We start from the raw sequence: 20,399 nt of genomic DNA on the forward strand, positions 1-20,399 counted from the left end.
CTTACTCCCCTCCCTGGTAGTGAAAGGCAACAGAAGGACGGAGAGGGAGGAACTCTGTCATTCACTCGCAGTAAAGCCAAACACTCAGAAAGGTGCCTAGAAAAGTGGTGAAGTTTTTTTTTCTTCGTGAGCCTCTCTACTACAGAGCTGATCAAGGCCAGGACTCATACTGGGACAGAGGACTTTTTACTTCACCTAGACAAAGAAACACACATATACATACACTAATTTTTTTTGAGCTTCTCACCTGCTCTCACACTTTTTGAGGGTAGTGTTATCCCGCAGCCCGGCATCCTGCTGTTTTGTCCGGTGGAGTAGTTTGTTTGTTTTTGAGTGATACAGCAACAGTGGTTGGATCGCCGGCGATGTCCTGGGACTGTGGCCTGAGGTACATGTTCTCTGTGTCCCCTGGGCTGCAGCAGGGGAGCATGTGCATCCTGCATGACAAGGAGGACCTGTCCAGGCTGGAGATGGTGCAGAGACTGGCCAAGGATGGATGCCGCTTCCTGCAGAACCACAGCAAGGGCCCGGAGAGGACATGCGAGGTGAGATACAGGAGAACAACACTCGTGCAAGTCAGAGGATGACAGATGTTTTTACAGTATTTTACCACTAAATTATACTGAAGTGATGATGACACAGGAGTGTAGCCTTACTGTGGAAGACTGTACTCTTTGATGCATTGCCCTGAACAGCTATCTTTGGCCTTGTCGCAGTGAAACAGCAGTCAAGCTGCTTATCAGATAGTCCTCTTCATGTCATTATGAATCCCACTCAATCAGCATACTTTCTCCTTGAATATTCAGTGAGAGAACATTAGATTTTCATTTCACTCTGGGCTCTACTGTGATGTTTTATGTTGCTATTTTGTGAGGCTATTACCTTAGCATCCTCTGTTGCACCCCCCGCAGTGTCCCATTAATCAAACTGATCTGAATTTGTCTGTTTATATTGCCCTCCATACATTCTATATCGCCTCTACGTTTTCTAATGATGAATATTGTAATTTAGAATCTGTCCAGAGAGCAAAAGGATCTCTTCAATCATTGCTACCAAAATATATGCCCTGAAAGAGCTATAATAATTAGATAACTCTATGAAAGATATCATCAGTGTACTATTGGATGCACTGGTTTCAAATGCATAAAAAATTACATTATAAATACTCTGTTTGCAGAGATTTAACATACACCAGGATACTGTAAGTATGGCAGCACTCTTATGTTTGAGGAGGGTTTTCCTTTAAGCACTCGGCCCCAGCCATCTGTCATTTCTGACAACCTAAGTACAAGCACTGTATGTTCAGTTCAACCTGCGCACTTTTTTTAAACAACATTACATCACCTGGCAGCCAGCTGAGCAGGAGACGTCTGATTGGCTGACCTCCCGGCGGGCCCAGCTTCTCCCTTCCTGCCAGCTGTATCAGTGCACCACCCTGTTCAACAATGGCAGGAAGAGTTGACGCAAGTTGCTCGACCACCCTGCCAAGACATTGTGTGGTTTTCAGAGTGGATTCCATTGCATCAGGTCTCTGACCTTTTCTCCAAATACAAGGCCAGATCTCTTTATCTGTGTTGTTATTCAATATGATGACCTTTCGTTGTCACAAAGCCACTGCCAATCTGCATGTGATCAAAATGTTAGTGCCGCACAATACAGCAACCTGTCGTACTTTTGTTGTCTCAGTTGCATGCATTGTGCAAAGTTTCTCGTGAATCCAAAAGACCAAACGTGAGTGCACCAACGGCACGTGTGTATATATGTGTGTAATCCTGGTGCTAATGGCCAGATATGCTGACCTTGTATTTAATTCTTGACATTATCTAGAAATATTTAGATTATGTGAGATTATCTAGCAGTGTTTCTAGATTATAGAATGGTTTGAAATAATCCAATGATGCGCATACTGTGTTACAGTACATGTGACTCGTACAAATATCTAAGCCCAGACATCAAAGAGCTTAGAAATCAGTCAAATCCCAACTGGTAGAAACATGGATACTTAATATACAGTAGGCTGCATATCTGTTGATGCATGGAAATCATGAATGTTATGCAATTTTCTTTTATCTAGTAAATAATGTTTTTCTAGGCCTTTTCTTCTGGTTGTTAAGAGGCAAAACTATTTATATATTATTTAGCTGTTTAATGTCTAAGTTTACAGCTTTTACTCTGGAAATGTTTTGTTCTTTTGTCCTTTTACTTTATCTCTGTTTTAAATTATTCAAGGTTGTGAAACAGTTGAGCATCTGTTGTCTTTGACACCTTCCGAGTTTCTTGCACCTTATGTAACAATATTTCATCAACCACATTTTCCTTTGCTCTGTACTTCTGCTTAGAACATGGAGCTACCATCTTCTGTCATGAAGTGTAAAAAAAAAAAGAAAAGAAAAGCTTGTATGCAAATATTTACATAACATGCATATAATGTTGTTTACAGTATATTAGCAGAGCACAATGCATTAAGCAGGGATTTCATTGAATTATTGCTGGAGATAATGATAACGAAGCACATTTGCATCAAAGGCTTCTTTGAAAACAAGCCTGACGTATGACTCCCTGGTCTCATTCTTCTCCGTCGCTGCATTGTGTCAGATCCACGCTATTCCTTGAAAGGAATCAGGACCAAATCCACGACCTGTCAGGTCTGACGTCTTCCAGCTCCCTTTAAGTGTCCCATACCATGCGTGCCAGACCTTACAGCAGCAGCACAGGGACCTGCAGACAGGCAATGTCCTTCCAGCCAGTGGAATGCATCTGGACCCCTGGAAGAGACAGTAAACCATTTTCAGGGGACATAACTTTGTGCAGAGGCCTGATAAGTAGTGTTTACTCTTCTGACAGTGTCCATGTTCGGAGGACTTCAGCAGTGTAGTAGCTGTGGTTAGTCATGGGAGTTGAGGTCACCTCCAGGCAAGGGTGGACAAGCATCCACTCGAGAGGCCTGATTGTTTTGTTTTGTTTTGTTTTCTCATATCAGGACACCAGTAACCACAAATCCCAGTGCACACTGAGCAGCGGCCTGCAGCAGCCAAGTCAGATTTAATAATTTATTGTGAAGAAAGGTTTGTTTGCTGTTTGACCTCTTAGTGGTAGACTGTGAGACTCTGTTAATTAGCTTTGCTTTCATGCGCAGTCAGAAGCAGTGGCTTCTTCGTGACTTTGGCTAAGCTGAGAGTACACAGTGGACGTCATCTCTTGATAAAGATAGAAGCACTGAATCGGTTTTTCCAAAGAACCAGGAAGCTAATCAGCGCAGCCTTCCCTTTCTGGGAATTTTTGACTTCTTTGCCTTACGTCACGCCCCTACCCCTTTCTACACGTCCTGTGAGAGGATAATACTGTTATTACACAAGACGCACCCTTCAGAACATGAAAGCAATTTTGCATGCGTACGCCTTGCAGAAATGAATTCATGGGATGACGCTAACATACATCTAAACTTTGCTTTGAATTATGAGTCACGGCACTGAAGGAACTGCCAGCAAACATTGCCTTTAATGGTCCTTTCTGAGGTTTTTAAAGCATCTCTCCTGTTTATAGATGAGAGTGCTTGTATAACGTGAGTGTTGACTATGAGGGGATCAACCTGATGGGCACGGTTGTAATGTATGTCTGTGTTGGGATATTGCATGTGTGTGTTGTCTTAATGTGTTTATCCGTGTGTGTGTGTGTGTGTGTGTGTGTGTGTGTGTGTGTGTGTGTGTGTGTGTGTGTGTGTTTGTGTGTGTGTGGCACATGCCCGGCCGTCTCTTTGTGTATGTTTGTCCACAGATCACAGATAAGTGTTAATGTGCTGGGAAGTCATGCTTAACTGAGGAACCATGGATGCTTCTGTGCAAAAGGCAATTAGGGGAGAAAACTGCAACCACTTCCAGCCTGTCTGCCTGGCTAATTGCATGCAGAGAGGCTTGTGTTGCATTGACTGATGGCTGAGGAGAGGGAGGGTGAAGGGATGGAGATGATGCGGGATGCGTGCACCATACAGTGAACTCCTCATTATGACCAATATTTCTGATCCAGACCCTCCATTTTCAAGCAGCCATCATCCCTCTTTATAGTTCAGGGATGCTGCAACAAGCCACTTTGTTTACAACATAGGTTTTTTTGTGGAATTTAGAGACTTTTTATTAGGCACTCCTGTGTAACAACTCAGCTGTCAGTAGCAATCAAAGTATATATGTTTGGTTCCTTTAAAATGACAATAATTGTGATCATCTTGATTGATTTCATGGTGATTGGTTGTCACTCTGTGACTGCATGACTAAGGGAGAAAGAGGGAGTCGAGAGAAAGATTGGGAGTTGGTGGGCAACGTGATGGTGAATTTATCATCATAGAACCTCATGTTAGTCATAAGACAAGGAGCAACCATGTGAGTTAACTAAACCACCAAACCATCTCTGGCATCCTGAGTTTAACCCTGTGTAGGCTTAAAAACAGACTGTCTCTAGACACCACACATAATTGAATAGGCTTTCTACAAGATTTGGTAATTAAAATATGTATGAGTCTTTTATGTTAATCCCTGAATGGGCTCCACAGATAAGGACTGAATAATGATGTATGGAAATTCTCTTTCATTTACAGTGCGGGCTTTGACAGAGTATTATGATGGAAATCAGTGGTGATTTGTGGGAGTGGGAGAATATACAGGGGAATCTCCTTGGTGATAACACATTTGCTCCCTCCCCTTCTCTCTCTCTCTCTCCCTCTCCCTCCAGCCCCAGAGTGACGAGGCAGTCCGTGTGTGTTTGAGGGAAAGGGGCCACGATGTGCTCGTTCTCCTGAGAGTGTCGTCAGAGCGGCCAGCCCTCTCTGCATCGGTGAGGGGAGGAGGGAGGGAGGAGGCGAGGAACAAGAGGTAAGCCTCCCCACTCCCCTCCTTCCTAGACTCCCTCTCTCACTATCTGTTTCTCTCCCTCAGCGCTCTCTCCCTTCTCATCATTCTCCCTCTCTGTCATTCTGGATCACACACTCACTCAGGCATGCTTACATCACAGCTCCCTACACATAAATGACTACATCAACTACATTGAAGTAAGCAGCGTGGGGCTGTGAGGCAGAGCCCCACTGGCTTCCTTCCCATTCAACTCATTCAGGAGCTTTTTCAGCCGTGAACATACTGGGATTCCTCAGTGTGCGTGAGAGATACACAGCACTGGACTCCGGGCTGTATCAGCTGTGGGTGGATGGATGGATGCATGGATGGGTAAAGGGGGCATGCCACAGTAACCACGGCAACGTTGCCGGTGTAAGGGCACGGGGGGACTCTGTAAAGGATGGGATCTCGGCCACAGCCCCCGAACCTGCGGCAGGAGGAGAGCAGGCTGCTCCACGCTGCCTTGGTGGAGCAGGAGGAGGACGAGGATGACGAGGAGGGCTCAGAGGAGAGCAGCAGTGACAGTACCAGCCGGGTAGAGCCGGTGACGATGCCCACCTTTGACGTCCCCTACTTTCGCTACATAGACGATGAGGGGACAGAGGGAGAAGAGGAATGGAGCAGCAGCCGCTCACTGTCCTCTATCGAGGAGGACTCATCCACTGACTCTGTCGTGTCTGACAGGTACATGGTGGTATCGGGGACCCCAGAGAAGATCCTGGAGCACTTGCTGAACGACCTGACACTGGACGATGACCAGGGAACAACACAGGGCAAAGAATCAGGTCAGTATAGATTCATCTAATATCCTGGAAGTTTATCATCTCAATCATTTCACTGCATATTTTCAATTTATGAATACGTTTTTTTTATTGTTGGTTGAGAAATTAAAGTTGTATATTCAGTGGGTGGATGGTCAAGACAACTTTATGACCATAACATTGGCGTTGTGCCTGGGTAGCTCCACTGATGTTATTATATGCGATGTGAAAGAGAAAGAGAAGGAGACAGAGAGATCCCTCCTTTCATTTTTCATTTTACTTTCTCACCTCCCCACTCCTGTCTGTCTCAGAGGACACCCCCCTGTCCCCGTCCCCCTCCCTGCTAGGCAATATTAAAGGGCTGCTCATGTGTTATCATTCCACTAAGTTTCAGCCTGTTCATTTAAAAAAAGCCTTTGATAGAGATGAATGTCGCTCATATCATTTGAGTCAGGTTGTAGCGGGGCTACGTGACATGAAGTCTAACCTCGCAATGATGACAAATCAACACATTTCCTCTTATCCCAGCAGGTAACATGATAATGTGCCTCTGTTGCCAAGGCAGAGAAGACTCTCTTTTGCTGAATGGCTGGATGAGAGGTGATGATTGAGAGCAGTGGCAGTACAGTCAGACAAGGAGAGGAAGAATATGAGGGGGGAAAAAGAGCAACAATCTAAAGGCTGGAGGGAAGGGGAAGCAAGGACAGGGGGGAAAAGAAAAAGAGGGATTCAGATATTCCCTTGGAGATGGAGGTGGTCACAGATGATCTCTTACCCGGGTGGAGACAGGCTAACCTCATACCAGGGATCATTAGTCATTCTGATGAGGAAGTGAATGAAATTGATCTAAATGCCCTCTCAGGAGATGCGCCTGTCGTTGCAAAATGGTGCATTTTACATACACAAGTGAGTTGTGTTATGTTGAATAATATGTTTTACTGCTATTTTTAAGTATTTACTGTAATATCTAGAGTTTGTTGAGTGGCAGGCAAGTGTCTGCACTTATTGCCCTTACAGTCAACCCATCTGTCTTTTACCTTTTAGCTAATTTCCTTTGGGCTCAGTAGTCAGTGTGTTGTTGATGAATCATTCACCATTAGCTCACCTTGCAATGAGTGTATTGAAGTTGAGTCTCCATGGGGAGCGTTGGACTAGTGCGTGATGCTGAGCGACATCCCAGGGTCAAGGAGTCAGAGACCTGAGGAGGAGAGGGAATGAACTGAGTCCTGTACAAGAATTGATGTGCACTGTGATGTTTAATAAGGCTGACTCCTGCTGGCCTTGCTTGTCTCGGTGTGAGGACTATGCTCTGGTGCCACTGCTGAGTGCGCCCTTGGAGTTTCAGCTCAGTGGAAGCGTGATAGCATGAGATCGTTGATTTCATCAAAAAGAGATTTATTCCAGCATCCACCCAGCTGCCGCCTTTGGTCGGTCCCTGTAGGACGGCTCAGAAAGATTGTGCAGGGACGTGATTAATGATTGCAGCAAATTATTGATGTTGTGTTTATGACTTAACACGGAGTACAGCCCGTTAGAAAGCCAATTTCATCTCATCATGGCACCACTTGCTTCCATATTTACTCAGTACGCAACATTAAGAATGCAGAGGAGATTTCCCGTCGTTCTGCAAGAGATGGCACTTTTTCTGAGAGCACCACGGGCACGTTTGAGGAGAAGCAAACATGGAGCACTGCAGCTGGGTTGGCTGTGGAGATCTCTGATACGCTGGGCTTGATCTTCTGTGGGTTAGCATTGTGGGTAGCATTCACAAGTGTTGAGTGTTGCTGTCTTTCTTGTGCCCGATGTCTGAGTGCAGCTATTGATTCTTCTTACTCTGCACAGATTCACAGTACCTGCTGCCAGCTCTGCAAAACATGTAATGGAACAGTTGTGGTCTTAATGAGAGGATGTTCCAGCTCTTTCACAGATGCACCGTGGGGGGAGATGTCGATGCTCATCTCTAGTCAAAACATTACCTTGAGTGATTCAATAGAAAATGAAAACTCTGAAAATATAGGCATGTTTGAGGATTTCTGCTGTTTTACTGAGCCAATAAGTGACACATTAACATCCTATTTTTCAAAGGCTGCATTGACCAATTTTACGAGTGCTTATTGAAATGCTAAAGGGATTGGCAGCTTGATTGACAGGATGATTGATTTCACGGCAGATTGACAAACTGGATCAATAAATCCATTCTGCATTTCCTCTGAAAATGAAACTAAATTTGTTTTGGTTTGAGTGTCTACGTACGGGACTCCACTGTACAAGAAGAGCAGGATACACTGATTTTTGTACAGTGAATATTCTCATCTCGGATCCAGGCCAATTAGTGATGATAACTGAAAATCTCAAATCAACATGATGTGATGTGTAGGAGGCACAAATGAGCCAAACACACTGCAGACCTATATTTATACAGCACAACTCATGCATAAATGGGTTTGTGGAACTGTTTTCTTTCTCTGCAGGACATCACCTACTTCTTTTTGCTGTGTTACCAAGAAAAACCTATATGAGAATATGTCTTAAGGTTGTAAGATTAAATATTTATGCTGTTTTCCAACTTCAAAAAAAAAGTTGCAGTGTTTACAGCCTGGGGAGAAGTATTGCAAGCTGCTACTCATGAGAAAGTGTTTCAGTTATAAGAGAGTTTGCAGAAAACAACACAAACACACAGCAGCGCCAGCGATCAATTCACGGTGATTGTGTGCGCGGGGGGCAGTTACTGTATGTGAGTGGCCTTTTGTGTGTGTCGCGTTCTGCCTCCGTGTTAAGGTGTGTTACTGTATTCTTTATGAGAGCTACACGTGTAACCTCTCATAAGCAGTCAGCGATGCATCCCACAGCTGCTCTGCACGGATTAACATAATGATGTCAGGGAGTCCTGTGGACCAGAACGCACACAAAGGCCCTGGGAAGCCAGTGTGAAATTAAAGGAGAGAATTTACAATTCTGGGTGTGAGGCACACTTACAGAGGGGTTGAGAGGAGGTTGGCCCTAATAGGATTTGTAAAGCTTTTCACTATTGGCTGGTCATCAAGTCAGGGAGTTACTGTCCTTTTCTGTTCTTTATTCTTGAGAAATGTAGTTTTGGAATTATGTCAAATTATGAAACATACTTGTTGTAATTTACTATAAATAATAATTTGCATTAAAAACAAATATTCTGGAAGAAAGGGATCTTTTTAAAAGATGAAAAAGTTAAGGGAATGATATTCGTTGTTGTGATGATGTGGACTCTAAAGTGTATTTTATATCGTGGGGACTTGTGAAAGTGAGTTGGTGATGTACAGTATTTGACCAGCTTTGACTTAATCCATTTACAGAGACACTTCCTCATGCGTGTAACCTTGACACACAGTATACAGTACAGTGGCCGAAAAATGCTGCATGTAAACACATTAAGGTGATGGCTAAGCAATATCAGATTGCCTTTCTGTGAGCAAGATAAATCACAATGAAAACACAGACTTCATCAGAGGTCAGCGAGAGTCAGCTGACACATTAACATTATTGGCTTATCTGCACTGATACAGCCTGCGACGGTGAATGTGTGAGATTGAGCATATAAAGCCAGTAAAGGCTTGTTTTAACTTGAAAGTGAAATACTGTAGAAGCTGAAGAATCCTCAGGAGTCAGTATCTCACCCTGACCATGGAGAATAAAGTGCCATCGAAATGTCTCTCACATTACGCTCGTCTCTGAAATATCACTGCTCAGTGCTTGTTAACTGGAATTATTATAATGGAATAGGAACAGCTGAAGCCAAGTCTCTATTAGCTGTTATCACAGGTTTAGGTGCTCTAGATGTGCAGCTCAGCAAGCACCAATCATATAGTTATCAAGGTCAGTGATGGACTTGCCCTCCAGTATCCTGTATAAACCTAATGAGCCTGTATTTATATAGGATTCATATGGTTTGGACAGTGTTTTCTATATGGACCTGGTAACAGTCAAACTGTTTATGAAAATATGTACCATATTCCTTTTTCATTGTTTTTCCATTGTTAATATTGGATTTCTCGTTGCAGATACACTTCTGGATGACTTTCTGCTGACCTACCCCGTGTTCATGTCAACCAGTGATTTATGTCAGGCTCTGCTGGGACAATATCCTTGAGAACAGAAGGGGTTTATGGGAACATTATTACAAAGATTCACATATATTAACCGTCCTGTGTGGATGCTGCAGACAGAAAATAGGTGTTTTATACCAAAGCAGAACTGATTTACAGGCTCCAAGCTAACTAACTGTGCTACATGTGCACACTCTGGCTATATTCACTCTTCACCACAGTGTGTGCAAAAGATATCTTCCTCCATCTGTGCTGAAGCCTTAACTCAATCCCCACCTATTGCAACAAGCGATGCAGAGGGAAAGAGGACAGGAAGGAGGCGCTGGAGAGGAAACGAAAAGTGCTGCACCTGGTGTCGCAGTGGATGTGTCTCTGCAAAGACTTCCTGAAAGAAGACGAACACGTCAAGCTGTTCATGAAGGTAGGTGGACATGGTGTACTGTGGAAATGGGTGGAGAGTGGGCGGGAGAGGTGACTTCAACTTGAGAGGAATGAAAATTGACATTTCCTTCTAGACTTTGTGTCGTTACGTGTTGGATGATCTGTATGAGCACCCAGCACTGGAGACGGACGTGAGGGAACTGCAGAGAATCTACCAGCTGCATCGCCGACAGTAAGTGTCCTAAATGCAAATGGAAAAAGTGATCAAGTCTGGTAGGGCAGAGCAGCCAGTGAGGACTATGAGTGTTGGAGGTCTGAAAAGAGCCAGAGACATTAGCTGGTCTCTGAGCACAAAGGAAGAGATTATTCTCTGCTCTGTGCCTTTATTTAGCGTCTCATCAATGAATCCATTCAGGGATTGAAGAGTAATTGCAGTGTTCTGGGGTGTTATGGACCAAAATATGAAGGTCATAGTCAGCTCTTCATCCAAAATCTTAAAGATGGAGGAAATTAAGGAATTCTCAAAGTCAATGGAAAGTGCTCTCCAACGCTTGTTTACTGCACACAAATTCAAGCCTGCTGGCTGTTCACGGTGGCAAACACGAGTATAATCACACAGTCGCATAAATACACACGTCATTATGGCTCCTGACTTGTTGAGCAATAAAATCATTATGTAAGGTATCCTGATAATTTGTTCTTTATACTGATCCAATGTGCTGGGTTGGTATCAGCTGTGATATTGACCTTTAAAAGTGGAATGTGTATCCATCATAAAGTGACCAGCTCTCATCAACATAAACATCCACATTTCCAGTATCTTTTCCATCTAGTCAGTAATGACTCAGGTTTTAGAGCCACAGCATACTCTGGCTTTATGTCTCCTGATATGAAAATGATCCCAGTGAATTTCACAGGAGGATTTTCCATTTGGGGAAAAGAAAGTGCTGGTATCAGACAAGTGCTGGGTATTGGGCTTTAGTAGGCAGATATTCTAAATTGACATAGGGGACCTACAGTATGAATACACAGATATCCATTGGACATGAGGGGTCACTGAACAGTTAGATGATTGTGAAACTGGTGTGAATCATGTAGAATGATCCCCACAGTCACCACATCAAATATTCCTACTTAAATAAAGTCATACCGATGATAATCATGTTTGCTGCTGCTGAGTTTATAGATTAAAAAAAAGTAAAAGAACCACATTAGGTTCTGGTGTGCCACACCTACAGAAAATATATGACCACTGGACTGTAGAAGGCAGATGATGCAACTGTGTCTCTTTGGCATTACAGTGTCTGTCTGTCAACAACCCCCCACCACCACCAGACACATCGCCACACCCGTATCCCACTCCCCCTCCTCCCTCAACCACAGCCTCCAATCAGCTCCTCTCCCCGGGGACACCACAACCTGCCACCCATTAAAAAACCAGTGCAGATTATTCAACCTGACTTCTGCTGCCATTATCTGACATATTCATGTTTATATCCAGGGAGGGAGCTCCACAACGCCCGCTCCTTTAAAGTATAGCGGACTTTGTGTGGGTGTAACTAACTGACACACTCTACTATTTATGAGCTTTTCACAATCAGGCTCATCCCGTGGGAGGACAAGGTTGACTGCTTTGTGGCAATCTGCTGCCGACTGAAAAGCTAAAAGGTGTCTTTTTTTTGGTGTCCTTTGCTCACATCAACTTCCATCTGGCCTTTGTGTAAAAAAAAGGAAAAAAAAGCTGGAGTCATATGTTCCTTAAAGCTTCAAAACCACACAACACTGGTTCCTCTTGTGCTCTCTCCCGTCATGCGGTATTTTTCTTTGCCACAGCTCTTCGACATCCATGGTGACTCTGGGTTTTTGAAAGGAGAATGAGTGTGAATACGATCTTGAGCTCTGTTTTGACATGACAGTGGGAGTGAGGTTTTTCATTAGTGCAGGACTGCTGCTGGCCAGCGAGAGGGGATCCCTTAGGGCAGGCTTTGTGCCAACATGCCTATTGTGATGCAGAGCCCAGTAAAAGCTGAGGGATGATAATGGACACGGGGCTATCCATCACGCCGGCAGGAACTAACTGATGAGAATAGGGTGATTAAATGAAGGGATCACATTGGAAGGCCTAAAAATCTACTAAGCACTCTAATCTTGCCTTGACACTGGGCTTCAGTAAGAGACTGAAAACAGCAGAGGAGTATATAAATACAGATATATATACATTTACTTTACCTTGATCAGTGTTGGCTGTTTCTATGTGAGACACAGTTGCAGCCCAATTAAATTAATCAGATCATGTTCTTAAAGACAAAGAATAGTTGCATTTGTGCATGCGTATTCACATGACAGTCACTTCACTGACGTATTTTCCTTCTTTTCCTTCCAGTACGTCCGATGAATATTCCCCTCAGAGAAAGGTGAGTTCAAATAACTCTTTATGACACTAAGACTGAACAAACTTCGAGCTGGCTGCCCTCTTTGAAACACTGGTTTGGGTGTGAAGCCTAATTGTCCTCACATTTCCTGCCAAAGACATTGTGGCGCAGTTCAACCGAAAAGCTCGATGTTCTCAGGCAGTATGAATGTGTGTCAAAATCCACGCATTTCCCTTTGTTTCAGAGCAAAGCACTTTTCCACCAATTGAGCCTGAAAGAGAATGGGCTGCAGTCCAGAGGCACACAGAGGGAGACCAAGGAAGGTAAGTCGTAAAACATGGCGTACTTCACACATTCCTCCCATCATACGTCGTTTCCAAAGCCTCTTGTAGTGAGACATTTAGTCTGAACATTAGAACAATGGGAATCTATCCAAGGAATGAATGAGAGGGTTTGAAAATACAAATACCTGAGCTATGACCTATGAATTCTTTCTGCCTTATTAGGATGAGTTTTTGCTTCTTTTAAACAGCAGGTTCACCCGCTGTGAAATTTATATTATCCCCTACTGACATAATTTCTGTCTCCTTTGCAGTGCTGTGTCAAGTGTACATCACTGTGGACTCATACCTAAGTATGAGGGCCCATGCTGGCATAGTGGCCCAGGAGCTGCTGCAGGCAGTGGCAGAGAGGATGGATGTCCCCCAGGGGGAACTAGTCCTTGTGGCCGTGACTTATCCTGGAGGTATATACCATCCTAATCTAACAGTTCCAGTACATACAACGATAATGTAATGCACATTTGATGATGTTTGTGGGTTGGATATTTCATTATTTTTGTATGTTATAAACAAAACCACAGGACTACAATTTCACACCTTTGTGCTATCTAGTCCATAATAAATCAGAATAGGCAGCAAGTCTGAGGGGTTTTGTGTCTTGAGTCTTGAACTCTCCGCTCAGAAATTGAAAGGACATATTTCACAAGAAAAACTTGTTACGTAGGCTAGTTCAATTTCTCACAACATTTCACACTTCTTCTTTTTTTTACAATGTCGAGTTGTATATTGAACCCAGACATGAAACCATTAGATTGCAGTCAACAGAGGAAAATTTATTCCCAGTGACAACAGCTAAAGGGGAGAAGCATGTACAGGGCGGTAATGTAATGTCAGTCTCTGTTATCAGCGATTAAAGTGACTGGCTACCTCATAGTGGTTCCTGGCGCACAGAGTCTTATCTCTGATTACTGATAGCTGCGTACATGCTGACTAGAAGATTTTTCACGGCTTTCTGCTGTTTGTGATATGTTTTCTCCCCGGCAGGGAAGCTTCTCCTGCAGCCTCAGGACAGAGTTTTCTCAGATTGTCTACGGCCCGTTGGGAGATTTCACATATGCAGGAACGACCCCGGAGAAGTCCTGGTAGGAACATCACAGCAAGTGTCACTTCAGCTTAAAAATACTAAGGTGTCAAAGGAAAAGCTTCAGTCTGTTTACGTCTAATGATTCTCCACTGAGAGGCAACGAACAAGTCAATCCATAATTCAGTATATTCATGCCTATATGTGCATATGCAGCACAGTTGAGGTTATAGCCTACTAGAAGCTTCAAAGCCCCATTCTCATATTGTCAAATCATATGTGGGAACATCTGGGAAATATGTTTCTTTAAATAGTTATACCAGTATTTCTGGTGAATAACTGGACAAACTGACAGCTCTAATCTTTTTTTTTTGCCTCTTGTTTTCCTGCTTCAGTGCCCATTCACTGACAACTCAGAGCTGCAACAGAGGACGGCTCGCATGCTCAGTTTAAACACATGGGATGTGGCTGTTGCCCTCACCAACTTTGATTGGACCATCTTTGACTCAATACACGAGGTATGTCCCAGTCTTATTAAAAATGTATTTAAAATAGGCCTAAAGGGTCAATAGCACCACATGCCCTGTGATCTGTTTCATCCCATACATGTTGTTCTTCTCCAGCAAGAGCTGGTCTACTTCACCTTCAGCCGTCACGCCAGCAGCAAACACACGGTGGCATTCGAGCTCCTGCTGCAGCGCTGCAATGAGATCCAGCTGTGGGTGATGACCGAGGTGCTGCTGTGCCCGACGCTCTGCAAAAGGGTCCAGCTCATCAAGAAGTTCATCAAGATTGCTGCCCAGTTAGTAGCTACTAGCTTCACTCACATCCCTAAGTATTTCCATTAGTGGGTTATTGACTGGAATCACATACTAGCCAAAGCTGCACCCACTGCAAGCTCTTCTGTTAGGGTGGGAGGTCAGGGTTTGTGTGGGAATGCTGCCCCCTCCAGTGGTAAATCCACAAACTGCATCTAATTCTGTGCCGTCAAACCCCGGAAGTAACAGAATGTTGTGCTCCATTGATCTTTCACAGCTGTAAGGCACAGAGGAACCTCAACTGTTTCTTTGCCATTATAATGGGCCTGAATACTGCAGCAGTGAGCCGCCTCAGCCACACATGGGAGGTGAGGATGTCTTCTCTTTCCCAGAGGAAGAATTCTTCTTTCACTTGTACCACCTTCAATTTGTGTTACATGGCTTCTGATGTTTTTTTGTTGTTGTTTTTTTTTACCTCTGTAGAAAATTCCTGGGAAATTCAAAAAGCTGTTTTCGGAGCTGGAGACAGTTACAGTAAGTGTAATTCATGTCGCTCAGCGTACACTACTTTAGCAACTGAAATGCAAAGCACTGGTATAAACCTACATCAGTGAAACAGCGAGGTGAAACAAACAGATGTTCTTCATTTCTAAACATCAGGCGAGACATCAGGTGTTTCAGATGATGATTAGTCCCTGATGCCGTCATAATTCAGATCTAACAAAGCATGCATGCATGCACGGGCACACATGCCCCCCACACTTCCTTTCCTCCTGAGGATTGCACTCATTCGTTTTGAAAATGTCTTCACAGGATCCGTCGCTGAACCACAAGGCCTATAGGGACTCCTTCAAGAAGATGAAGGCGCCGAAGATCCCTTTTCTTCCACTGCTACTGAAAGGTGCGCTCATTATTCTGTCAGTCCGATACCAAACAACCAGTGCGTCTCTGGAGGAGAGCGCTGTGACATATTTCTATCAATCTTGACAACTGAGAAACAAACTGACACCCTACTTGGTGAATACTGACAAGATGTTTATCTGTGTTTAGATATCACATTCATTCACGAAGGCAACAAGACGTTTCACGACAACCTGGTTAATTTTGAAAAGCTGGTGAGTTTCGCAAACCTTGTTATGGCCTCGTCTGATCCGGTACTGAAAACACTGAGTAGCGCTGAATTGAAAATGTCATGTTTAATGTTGCCTGTGTCCATTTTTATTTCCAGCACATGATTGCAGACGCAGTGCGGCTCATCCGGCAGTGTCAGAAAGATCACATGGGTCAGTATTCACAGCTCTCAGGCCTCACTTCAATTCATTCATTCGTTTCCTCGAATTCTGGTCTAATGCTTAGGGTTAGGGTTAGGTGGGTTAGGGTTAGGGTTATGTGATGGCATTTAATAACCAACTCAGTTAAATTTATCTATATGCAAGAAATCTCCAGATAGTTTAAATCGGCTTCATACTGTCTGCTGTCATGTACACAGCCTTGAAAACAATGTGAGAAAAGGATTTGGGAAATTCTTTTGAAGAACACGACTGGGATGAAAGTAGTTGTACTACAATACACATCTCTAGGGATATCATTTAAAATCCTCCATGGATACTTCTGGTACCCTAGTAGGTTTTTGAGGCTGGGTTTGAAAGAAACTCCAGACTGTTGGAGATGTACAGTAATAGGGTGGCGGGGGATTTAAGAGCCTTTTAGGTCAGACTCCACAAATATATCACAGAAACAGCAGATAGATTATAAAACCTGTCCAGACGAGCTATACATGCTCAGGTGCCCTAAATCCATCGACCAAATGGTAAATCCTTTTGTTAATTGGGTTCAGACAAGCATCATGAAACTGATGCTGTGGTAGGTAATGGATGTGGTGATGGTGTATGTGACAGTGGTACTGTGGGCAGGGTTTATGGGACAGTTTCTGTTTGTTCTCTTCTTTTTTGTCAGTCTATGTGCTGCTTGTTTCTTTTCTTGACTGTTGTGTGTTTGTATTGTGGAATTATGTGTGTAATAAGACATAAAAATATAGGGAAATTCACAAAAGCATAATGTTGCTAATGTTGCTCTGCAAGTGAAATGCTTTGTTTTTCCCTCCAGGAAATGGCATCACACAGAAGAGCAGCTCTGAAGTGCGAGCTTACATTGATTACCTTCATATCATCGACAATCAGCAGACCCTGTTCGAACTGTCACACAGGCTGGAGCCTCGCGCCTAGAGAGCGGCTGCCACTGCTCTTCCCACTCTGTCGGCCTGTCGGATCGCCACGGAACAATCTACCGCTGTCTCATCTATCTCTCAGGACTCAAGTCAGAGGAACACTGCACGATCCCGGGCCGACCGCAGGAGGGAGCCGCTCGATCAGGAAAACTCTCACTGGAGACGGGAATAATCAGCAGAGGACATATCATAGGTTAGACTCTGGTCGACTTGTGCTGCCAGTTTGCAGGGCAGAGCAACACCAGCAGCAGAGCTAAGTTAGTGCCGCAAGTGTCGACCAGTGTGTCTGACACTGCAGGTCCAAACTGCTGCTGCTCGTGCTGTCATTTTACTTCCCTACAGGTGGCAGGGGTTGAGAAAAGGCTGATCTTAAAACAACCCAACAGCTCCCCTCTGTGGTGAATCAGCAGTCTCATATGAAGTGTCAGTTTGCAGGTCAAGTCTTTCCTATCTAGTTCAAAGCTACAAAAAAACAAAAAAAAAAACAATGTGGAAACAAGATGTAGAGCATAGAAGTTCATTCTAAACCTCGAGAACAGAATATGTCACAAAAAGCTCCACTTACTAGCCTTTCCAGAGCTTCTGCTCATGTCACATATAGTGATGAAGATTACAAGATGCAATTTGACTCATTTTACATCATTTTCTATTTACAGTTTAGATTCAACCAAAGAGCATTTCAGTCCTATATATATATATACTGTGCACACACCACTGTTTTCTCAGAGTCTGACACAATCCAGATGTTCTCTATGCCTGATGTTGGACATGCAGTCACTTATCAATCAGTACAGTGTTTGTACACCGACCTGATGTCTTGCTAAACTGAATCAAACCAGTGAAAACAATGGTGAATATTTTACATTTTCATGTATTATTTCCAAACAGTTTCCTATAGTTTAAAGTACAGTGTAATAGATCAGGCTTGATGCAAGTCAGATGATTTTAGAGCAGGAAATTAGAAACAGATATACATATGGTATACTGTATTTCTTCGGTGTGTATGTGTGACAAGCTGTGTGTCCCTGTGTGTGAGTTGTAATCACATACGTTAGTGCCAAATACCATAAAGACTGCCCCATAACTGCTAATAGCTCATCTTTTCAAAAGCACTGGCAGAAGGATCTCCATGTAGCTGAGTTGTGGACAATCAGTGGAGTGAAACAGCAGATACATCCTGCTACATCTGTATTGGTCTTTAAAAGTTCAAGCAAAAACACAATACAACACACGTTTTCCTTGTATGGGAGAATCAGCCATCCAGATCAGTTTGTTTTGATCTGTTCAGGTTTAGAGATGGAGATTTAACTTTTTCTTTGTCATGTAGTCGGTGTACCAGAAATTTGCATTTGAAAGACACCATAGCAACAAAGTGTCTTTCCAAAGACAATGACACGGTGACTCAGCACTGCAGCCCACGATAACCCATCCTCTGAACAGAGAGCTGCTTTGTAGTTGAAGCGAATGTTGTTCAGCTTCGTCACAGAGCTGCACCTGAAAGAGCTCCGGCGAGATACATATTTTAGAGATAAAGTAAGTTTTGTTATGTTTTTGCATTAACTGTCAGCATGAATAAAGAGCAATAGTAAAATCAAATACTGCAGCACCTTCTGGACAGAAATAAGTAGAGACAGAGGAAGATACATAGAAGCCATCTGCTCATGTTCAATGTGTAGTAACACCACTGTATGCATCTGTATAGTGTGTAGCGATAGAGGATACAGTATTTATTCTCTAAACTGAAAATGCTCACTTCCGCTCAGAGGTTAGGCCATTTTAAGTAGGCATTGTGAAGTGTTAATGTAGATGGAACTTGATATTTTATTTGTATATTTCTGGATTTAAAAGCCCACATTGAACATTGAGCTGACACGCTTTAGCAGTATTTATGTTATTTTGAATTTAATTTCTATTATCATCAATGTACAGTTGATTCTGTTTATACTGTGTATATATTATGTTAAAATTCTGAATACTGATATTTATTTATTTCAGAATTATTTATTTGTTCTATAGATATTAACTCTATAAATTCAGTTTAATTTTTGTTTTCTTTTTGTACACATGTTTTGGTTGGTCTGCATGATATGGAACAAACCCATGGATTGACCACCAGTGTCAACTGTGCATGCAATAAAATATTTTTCCTCATCATGAGCCAGTTATTGTAAATGCTGTTTCTCCACATGTAAGTTGCTGACATTCAGGATTCATTTTACCGGACTGATCCAATACAAATGCAGTAACAATCGTAACACAAAGGGATCTTTATCAAACACACAAGATCAACTATCTATCAAATTTACTTACACATAACTTAAACTGTGTTGGTTGTGATAATAATCTGTTGACAAGTTTTTGCATTGTTACTACGTTGTGGTTTTGAATATGTTTAAAGGTTCAGACATAAAACACTGTAAAATCATGATGAAAAAAAAATATTTAGGAAACCGGGCCAGTAAAGTAATGAAGAAAACAGCTGCTAAATGTAAAGATGTGACAACTTAACGTGGTCACTATGTGCACGAACATCAGCATTTAATTGCAGATTTTAACTTTGAGCATACACATTTTATATTCTTTCAACAGTTCTATCTTTTGAAAAAATAATGACTTTTTTATAATCACATCAACATGACTATCAGACAATCAAAAAGGAAGCTTCACTGCCACCCTGTGGCTGCAAAAGGGAACTGTACACTTTAGTTCTTACTGGGGCCTTGGGTTAAATTAAATAATGGAATTAAAACCAGATTTTGCTTTATTTATAGATACAGCTCTGGAAAAAAAAATTAAAAGACCACCCTAAATATTTTTTTTAATAAACAGTATCTCTACAATATGGCAGCCTGTCCGTTCCAGTGTCTGTTGAATTCCAACAGAAGCGAACCTCATTCTACTTAATGAGGCACTGATTAGGGTGATCGCCTGAACCAAATCGTATTTAATGAGAACGAGTTTAAAAACCACTACTGTGGTTAAAAATTGAGGCTATTCCACCAATGTTGATTTCTGAACTCTTCCTAAGAAAAAAAAGTGTTGTGTTGTTTAAAAAATAATATATACTTGTTTTCTTTGCATTATTCAAGGCCTGGAAACACTGCATCGTTTTAGTTATTTTGACAAGTTGTCATTTTCTGCAAGTAAATGCTCCAAATTACAATATTTTTTATTTACAATATAGGAGAAATGTTTTCAGTAGTTTATAGAATAAAACAAAGGTGTTAATTTTACTCAAACACATACCTACAAATAGCAATAACCAGAGAAACGTATCATTTTGAAGTGATTTATTTTCCAGAACTGTATATTGTGAGACATCTTATCAAATAAGTTTGTGTGTAAGCAGGTTAGCACAAACAGATGGCTGATACTTAGACAATGCATAGAGGCAGGGGAAGATTGTAGGCTGGTCTGATGAGTTAGAATTTTCCTGTAAATCTACATTTGTTTTTAAGAATGAATACACCAATAAAATTCAACATCGATTTCGTTAGTTTTCATTATTTTATAATATGGGTTTTAATTTCATTTTCCAGTAGGCTACATTAAAATATCACAGTTAGAGACCTGTTATGT

The 20,399-nt window shown here is 42.4% G+C and overlaps 2 protein-coding genes across 4 annotated transcripts in view; one reads left to right on the top strand and one right to left on the bottom strand.

The window, feature by feature from the left end:
* The first annotated feature begins 23 nt into the window (after nt 1-23).
* rapgef5b (Rap guanine nucleotide exchange factor (GEF) 5b) lies at nt 24-18,977 on the top strand. 2 transcript variants are annotated; one of them, XR_015037853.1, is made up of 19 exons: nt 65-545; nt 4,723-4,862; nt 5,565-5,665; nt 9,676-9,754; nt 9,997-10,141; nt 10,236-10,333; nt 12,485-12,515; nt 12,718-12,796; nt 13,069-13,218; nt 13,799-13,896; nt 14,231-14,353; nt 14,459-14,637; nt 14,871-14,961; nt 15,077-15,127; nt 15,407-15,494; nt 15,644-15,708; nt 15,822-15,876; nt 16,700-17,243; nt 17,276-18,977. XR_015037853.1 is itself a non-coding variant. In XM_085801948.1 (18 exons), exons 1-18 carry the CDS (start codon nt 366-368, stop codon nt 16,816-16,818), a joined length of 1,872 nt encoding a protein of 623 aa, XP_085658074.1. In that variant the 5' UTR covers nt 24-365; the 3' UTR covers nt 16,819-18,977. The 2 variants fall into 2 exon arrangements, 1 of the variants encoding a protein (XP_085658074.1); XM_085801948.1 differs by having other exon boundaries at nt 24-545; nt 16,700-18,977.
* The window catches only part of LOC146972124 (dynein axonemal heavy chain 11), a 41,467-nt gene continuing 37,915 nt past the window's right edge, over nt 16,848-20,399 (bottom strand). The window contains exon 83 of one of the 2 annotated variants that reach the window (XM_085801946.1): nt 16,848-16,976. In XM_085801946.1, coding sequence (XP_085658072.1) covers nt 16,892-16,976 — 85 coding nt within the window. In that variant the 3' untranslated portion in view covers nt 16,848-16,891. The remainder of the gene's footprint in view (nt 16,977-20,399) is intronic. The other variant, XM_085801947.1, reaches the window with a different exon arrangement.

The sequence above is a fragment of the Trachurus japonicus genome, chromosome 16, assembly GCF_045865225.1.
Source record: "Trachurus japonicus isolate A0001 chromosome 16, Traja_1.0".
Lineage (NCBI taxonomy): Eukaryota > Metazoa > Chordata > Actinopteri > Carangiformes > Carangidae > Trachurus > Trachurus japonicus.

What these genes read in the sequence shown, in the direction of transcription:
- rapgef5b (XM_085801948.1), top strand. Translation starts at nt 366, where the DNA reads ATGTCCTGGGACTGTGGCCTGAGGTACATGTTCTCTGTGTCCCCTGGG. An exon ending in ACGTCAAGCTGTTCATGAAG is followed by an intron (nt 10,142 to 10,235) that starts GTAGGTGGACAT and finishes ATTTCCTTCTAG; the next exon opens with ACTTTGTGTCGTTACGTGTT. An exon ending in TCTTCCACTGCTACTGAAAG is followed by an intron (nt 15,495 to 15,643) that starts GTGCGCTCATTA and finishes ATCTGTGTTTAG; the next exon opens with ATATCACATTCATTCACGAA.